This window comes from Poromitra crassiceps (genome assembly GCF_964638095.1).
Source record: "Poromitra crassiceps genome assembly, chromosome: 1".
Taxonomy (NCBI): Eukaryota; Metazoa; Chordata; class Actinopteri; order Beryciformes; family Melamphaidae; genus Poromitra; species Poromitra crassiceps.
This window is the reverse complement of record NC_139623.1, coordinates 32,799,057-32,806,587: the sequence shown is the minus strand read 5'-3', so window position 1 is coordinate 32,806,587 and position 7,531 is coordinate 32,799,057. Positions and strand designations below refer to the sequence as shown.

The 7,531-nt window shown below is 42.7% G+C and overlaps 1 protein-coding gene across 1 annotated transcript in view; it reads right to left on the bottom strand.

Moving 5' to 3' along the window:
• The window catches only part of c2cd2l (c2cd2 like), a gene marked incomplete at both ends in the record, with an annotated part of 78,940 nt that continues 71,409 nt past the window's right edge, over positions 1-7,531 (bottom strand). Inside the window, 5 exons of the mRNA XM_083642205.1 lie at positions 1-251; positions 1,578-1,791; positions 2,386-2,519; positions 4,056-4,148; positions 4,277-4,448. Coding sequence (XP_083498331.1) covers positions 1-251; positions 1,578-1,791; positions 2,386-2,519; positions 4,056-4,148; positions 4,277-4,448 — 864 coding nt within the window. The remainder of the gene's footprint in view (positions 252-1,577; positions 1,792-2,385; positions 2,520-4,055; positions 4,149-4,276; positions 4,449-7,531) is intronic.

Genomic DNA, 7,531 nt, shown 5'->3' with positions numbered 1-7,531 from the left:
TCAGTGGTCCAGCGTGCTCGCTCCTCCATTGGTAGCGGTGGCTTTGCCTTTGGACTTGCCGGACGATCGGAAGGAGAAGCGCTTGATGAGACGGCGGGAGAAGCTGCCAGACTTCTTGCGGCTGCTGGCTGTGGCAGCGACACAGTTATTCCCCAGGTTGGAGATGTCTTCGTGGGATTGGCTGAAGCTGGGCTCTTTCTCTCGATGCCGTCTGCGGAATAACAGCTTTGTCCCGCTCTGCAGAAAGCCCACTGGAGGAAGCAGAGAAGTTACAATATTATTATCGTGCATTCCATTTCAACTGGGAGCGAAGGATTTCACGGTTGAGTGACGTCAAACCCGAGTTGTCGACGTTCCATTTAAACAGTCGGGATACCAGCCAGGGTTAGCTCTAGCCAGGCTAGCCATTGTTAGCAATAACAGTTGATAACGATGCATTTCGCGGTATTTTGCGCATACAAATACTGCAGCAACATGTCCACACAGATATAAGTTAGACAGTGCTGTGAATACAGGTGATTTAATGAGACAAAAAACACTGGAGTGCTAATAAACAGTATTTACTACGATTTTAACTACTGTTGATGCGCGGAGCAGCCATCTTGGATTTTTGAGGTCGGGGCTGCTGAGGCTCCTCAGAGTTTGGCAGAACGAATCGGAGCAGAGGTGACATCACCATCGGAGCTCATGACCTTTGAACCATCACATTCCCGTTTCCCAGTTTAAATGGAACGGCCCATTATGTTTCAGCGCCAATCCATGATTGCAGTACAGCAAACCCCGTGGAAACACTTTCACCCCACTACTACTTTTTAAAATCAATTCCATGGGATAGTTCCCTTATCAAATCAACTGACTGAACTTTTTGTTACATGGACTGACAGTATATTACTGCTAAATATACGTTTTGCAAACAGTAAGAAAATCTTCTACTGCCAGAGCATTACAAGTTTAGCTTTGCTGGCCACAGTGGAAATCGATGCTCTGGGGCAGCTGTGGCTCAGGAGGTAGAGTGGGTCATCCACTAATCAGGTCGGTGGTTTGGGCAATATGGTGCTTGTGTGTACTATGAAATAGGATCTTGCCGGCACCACTGGTGCCATCACCCTGCCGCCATCGGTGTATGAATGTGTGTGTGAATGGGTGAATGTCGTATAGTACAGGTGAATATAGTATAGGCAAAGATTTAGCCAATTAAAGATTTTTTTTTAAATATACCTTGCAAAAAGCAGACAAAATTAAGAAAATATACAAGGCAAAGAAGGATACTATTATACATGGGCAATGTATACCCCCCCCCCCCCCCCCCGATTCAGATCCGTGAATTATGTCAGTATCGGCACCAGATACCGATATTGGATCGGACCATCCCTAGTTTTAGTGCTGTGTTCTTCACACTAGAGCACATGGCGTACTATTTTTGCCATTGGTTATCAAATCAAGATATTCACCAAATATATTTGGTGAAATAGAAAAGATGCTGTGGCTCTTTCCTTGGTTTGGGACCAGTATTAAAGCTGACATCACCACTGTAACTGGGGCAGAAGTGAGTTCTCGCAGGCCGAAGGCTGTGGTACCTTTGTGGTCCTTGAGGCTCCGGGTTTCCAAGGCACCGGTGGAGCCGGTGTCTGATTCCACGTCGTCCACAGAGGGGCGCTCGGACACATCGGAGGGTGTGGTCTCTTCCGGGTCCTGGTGAGGCCCCGCCCTGCAGTGGTTGCCATGCATGGCTGCATCCATGGATGCAGCATAGCCCATCGATAACGCACAGTCATCCTCTGAGAGTGGAACCTGATGAGCGGGATACTGGACATCATCAAATCTGTATTTAAGCCTTTGTCTACCACGTCCACTTTTTCCACGTTGAACGGCATATAACCGTGCAATATCTGGAAACAGCTGTATAAGCCTTTGTTTCCAATCCTGTGTGTGGCGTATTTATACATTTACTGTACATGTACATTCTTTCATATATACTTAAAATAGACAGTTTATACCACTTATTGTAGTTACCTAATGTCTAAATGTACCCTTTTGCCTTTCCTGTTTTAACTTGTGCATACCTTTCTCTTCTTTTCTGTATGCAAGTACTTTGAGAGCAAAGCAAACCGGAGTCAAATTCCTTGTATGTATACATACTTGGCCAATAAAGCGGATTCTGATTAAGTCATGTCTGAGTCAGAATGATTAGCAACAGTAACAGAGGAATATTTTATCAGAGGCAGACTGATGGCAGAGAGCTACTGGGTAATAACAGGATATTCTATGCTCAGAAAAAGCCAGTGGCGAAGGGAGAACCGCTCGTTACTCATGTTATTTTTGTTTTACCAATGATGTCAGTCATTCTGAAGCGCACTGCATTTGACACCACATGTATGCTCTGACCTTTGACACCCCCGAGATGATGAGTGTGCTCCTTTTCGTAGGCGTCTTCCTCGCTACTTTGCAGGCTGACTCTGTCAGCTGCCGAATGGCAGTTTCTGCAACAGGGTCCAAGCCGTTAGAGAGGGGGCCATCCTCTGGACAACACAAATACAAACATGTAAATAAGCATTATACTGGCAAACTGCAATACAGTCTCAAAACTTGACACAGCCTTCACCTCCTTTTGTTGCACGACAAAGCAATTTGAAAGTGCACTCATTTTGTCTGAACGTACAAAAATTACTCCATTCTGAAAAGATTGTAGAAATGTATGTGAAGGTATATAATCAAAGTCAAATAAATGAAAGTATACACACTTTGTTTTCATTATGGCACTAAAGAGTGTCATATTGTAGGTTTGAGTAACGAGATTTCAATAATATTTTCAATTCAAAATAGTTTTTAGTTTAGCTGATATGAGCTTCCGACAATACTTCTCAGTGGGATTTTAAGATTTCCAATGGACCCTAATCAACTAATTAGTGATAGCATTAGAGTCCAGTTCCTGAATTTTACAAGAAAAATGAATGATCACCCTCCCACAACTATATGTCCAAAATACAGCTTGTAGGTAGCCTGTATGGTAACACTTTCTTTGAAGAGGTGTTCATAATGCTGTCATGACACTGTCATAACCATGACATAACACCTGCCATGAACATTAACTCATTCGCCGCCAGAGTTGAAAATAATAAGTGGTATGGTAATGTAAAATGGTAATCACTTCAAAAGGTGGCCAAGAGCGCTATCTATCGTATGGCAGTGAAAAGACCCATTGACACAGATTTGCGTCAATGGCGGGAAAGAGTTGATTCTGAAATAACGCAATGTTGCGTCTATGGCAGGGAATGAGTTAAGGAGGCTTTATGAATGTTTATGACTGTTGTCATTAAGTGTCATTCGGTAAATTATGTCACTGTTAATGCAAAGTTGACATTGTTTGAGATGTCTTCATTATGACAACTTGACATTAACCAAGACATCATAACCTGTCAATGTATTTGCCATGACAACTTGACATTAACCTGACAACATAACCTTAATTGATATTGACAACTTGTCATTAAGTGTAATTACACTGTCAAATGAGTCATGTCATGAGGGTTTTCTGTGACCACAATACAGTAGACATTTTTTTTAACTTGTCATTAAGCTGTCATTAAGTGTAATTAGGTTAATGTCAAGTTATCATGACAAAGACATTGACAGGTTATGATGTCTTGGTTAATGTCAAGTTGTCATAATGAAGACATCTCAAACAATATCAACTTTGCACTAACAGTGACACAATTTACCGAATGACACTTAATGACAACAGTCATAAACATTCATAAAGCCTCCTTAATGTTCATGACAGGTGTTATGTCATGGTTATGACAGTGTCATGACAGCATTATGAACACCCCTTCAAAGAAAGTGTTACCGCTTGGACTTAATTACAGTTTCCTTGTATAATCCTGTTATGGAAGTCAATGAGCTCATTGGACAGAGAACCCGCACTCAGAGTGCACCCTGAAGTGCATTCCTCTCATCTCGTCTTACACAGCTGCTTGGTGCTTGTCCTATTTTGCATCTGTTATGCAAAATAGTAGGGTTGGCCGTGGAAACTGCATGTTCAGTCCATAACTCACTGCTAGGATTGGGGCTGGTGCTGCCATCAAACAGGATGGTGGGTTTCTTCTCAGTCACCTCCACTTTGGACGGGGAACGCATGGGGGAATCACCTGAAAGTCACCATCACTATCAGTGTAATTTCATGTCATTGTTACTGTTAACGCTGCAACATTCTCTTATCTTTTATTTATTGCAGACTTGCCCTGTGGCAATGCAATCATGCAAACCACAAACTCACCTGGATTGCGGTGTAGCTTGGGTCGGGAATGGATGGTAGTGACAGTAGTGACGATGGTTCCGTCTGGCATGATGGTTCGGTCCACGTCGACCTTCTTGGTGGGTGTGAGTGAAGAAGGAAGTGGCACAGCGTGGTGGCTGCTGCCAGGCTCCTCTGATTCCACGTAACGCAACTGGAAGAGTAAAAAAAACACTGTTCATACTGCTCTGTGCACGTCCTATTACTGTACATTGGGCATAAGTGAGGCAGTACTGTAAGTCAGATGCTCTCACAATAACCCATGCTTTTCATTTGACAACTGACAAAGTGTATTTTGGGGGTGGGCAAAACATTTTTAAACAGAGATTGTACCTGCTGGGACATTCCATTTTAAATGACTAATCCAGTGGTTCCCAGTGGGAGAGGAGGGGGGGACTTTTTTGGCTTTTTCTTTACACCACACACATTTTAATGAACCGAAGATTATTAGGGTCACTTGCAAATTTTTTTTTTTTTTAGTTTAAAGTGATAATCTCTAAGATTTCAGTTTTGTACTCTTGGGTGACACCTATGGCAGTGGGTGGTAATTGGAGGTGAGATCCAAACAGTGTAATGTCATATAATGTCACTATATACTGCAAATGATTCATCCAAATGGACATAGCCTCAATCAACATTGTGGAGATACAGGAGATGTTTCAGCTGTTTTATAGCACCAAGATACAGGAGGTGTTTCAGCTGTTTTATAACACCAAGATACAGGAGATGTTTCAGCTGTTTTATAGCACCAATATACAGGAGGTGTTTCAGCTGTTTTATAGTGCCAAGATACAGGAGGTGTTTCAGCTGTTTTATAGTGCCAAGATACAGGAGGTGTTTCAGCTGTTTTATAGCGCCAAGATACAGGAGGTGTTTCAGCTGTTTTATAGCAATAAATATACAGGAGGTGTTTCAGCTGTTTTATAGTGCCAAGATACAGGAGGTGTTTCAGCTGTTTTATAGCACCAATATACAGGAGGTGTTTCAGCTGTTTTATAGTGCCAAGATACAGGAGGTGTTTCAGCTGTTTTATAGTGCCAAGATACAGGAGGTGTTTCAGCTGTTTTATAACACCAAGATACAGGAGGTGTTTCAGCTGTTTTATAACACCAAGATACAGGAGGTGTTTCAGCTGTTTTATAGCACCAATATACAGGAGGTGTTTCAGCTGTTTTATAGTGCCAAGATACAGGAGGTGTTTCAGCTGTTTTATAGTGCCAAGATACAGGAGGTGTTTCAGCTGTTTTATAGTGCCAAGATACAGGAGGTGTTTCAGCTGTTTTATAGCGCCAAGATACAGGAGGTGTTTCAGCTGTTTTATAGTGCCAAGATACAGGAGGTGTTTCAGCTGTTTTATAGTGCCAAGATACAGGAGGTGTTTCAGCTGTTTTATAACACCAAGATACAGGAGGTGTTTCAGCTGTTTTATAACACCAAGATACAGGAGGTGTTTCAGCTGTTTTATAGCACCAATATACAGGAGGTGTTTCAGCTGTTTTATAGTGCCAAGATACAGGAGGTGTTTCAGCTGTTTTATAGTGCCAAGATACAGGAGGTGTTTCAGCTGTTTTATAGTGCCAAGATACAGGAGGTGTTTCAGCTGTTTTATAGCGCCAAGATACAGGAGGTGTTTCAGCTGTTTTATAGCGCCAAGATACAGGAGGTGTTTCAGCTGTTTTATAGCGCCAAGATACAGGAGGTGTTTCAGCTGTTTTATAGCGCCAAGATACAGGAGATGTTTCAGCTGTTTTATAGCGCCAAGATACAGGAGGTGTTTCAGCTGTTTTATAGCGCCAAGATACAGGAGATGTTTCAGCTGTTTTATAGCACCAATATACAGGAGATGTTTCAGCTGTTTTATAGCACCAATATACAGGAGGTGTTTCAGCTGTTTTATAGCACCAATATACAGGAGGTGTTTCAGCTGTTTTATAGTGCCAAGATACAGGAGGTGTTTCAGCTGTTTTATAGTGCCAAGATACAGGAGGTGTTTCAGCTGTTTTATAGTGCCAAGATACAGGAGGTGTTTCAGCTGTTTTATAGCGCCAAGATACAGGAGGTGTTTCAGCTGTTTTATAGTGCCAAGATACAGGAGGTGTTTCAGCTGTTTTATAGTGCCAAGATACAGGAGGTGTTTCAGCTGTTTTATAACACCAAGATACAGGAGGTGTTTCAGCTGTTTTATAACACCAAGATACAGGAGGTGTTTCAGCTGTTTTATAGCACCAATATACAGGAGGTGTTTCAGCTGTTTTATAGTGCCAAGATACAGGAGGTGTTTCAGCTGTTTTATAGTGCCAAGATACAGGAGGTGTTTCAGCTGTTTTATAGTGCCAAGATACAGGAGGTGTTTCAGCTGTTTTATAGCGCCAAGATACAGGAGGTGTTTCAGCTGTTTTATAGTGCCAAGATACAGGAGGTGTTTCAGCTGTTTTATAGCGCCAAGATACAGGAGGTGTTTCAGCTGTTTTATAGCGCCAAGATACAGGAGGTGTTTCAGCTGTTTTATAGCGCCAAGATACAGGAGATGTTTCAGCTGTTTTATAGCACCAATATACAGGAGATGTTTCAGCTGTTTTATAGCACCAATATACAGGAGGTGTTTCAGCTGTTTTATAGCACCAATATACAGGAGGTGTTTCAGCTGTTTTATAGTGCCAAGATACAGGAGGTGTTTCAGCTGTTTTATAGTGCCAAGATACAGGAGGTGTTTCAGCTGTTTTATAGCACCAAGATACAGGAGATGTTTCAGCTGTTTTATAGTGCCAAGATACAGGAGGTGTTTCAGCTGTTTTATAGCACCAAGATACAGGAGGTGTTTCAGCTGTTTTATAGTTCCAGATTTTTTTATTCCGTTTTTATCCCCCATTAGTGCTAATTCTTTATTTTATTTATCCTGGTTGCTGCTCCACCCTCTGCCGATCTGGGGAGAGCCGAAACTGGCTCCATGACAGGCTGGCTCCGAGACATGGGCAGTAACCAGCCACTTCTTTTCACCTGACAGGGGAAGCTTCACCGGTAGGACATAGCACGTGGGAGGATCACGCTATTCCAACGAGTTCCCCTCCTTCCGAACAACCAGAGGAGACACCACTTCAGCAACCAGGATATTGCATGTTTTGGTGTGGGGTTCCTATATGAAGGAAACCCCCAGGGGGCACGGGGAGAACATGCAAACTCCACACAGAAAGGCCCTTTTTGGCGACCCCACCCGGCTGGTGTGGACTCGAGGACATG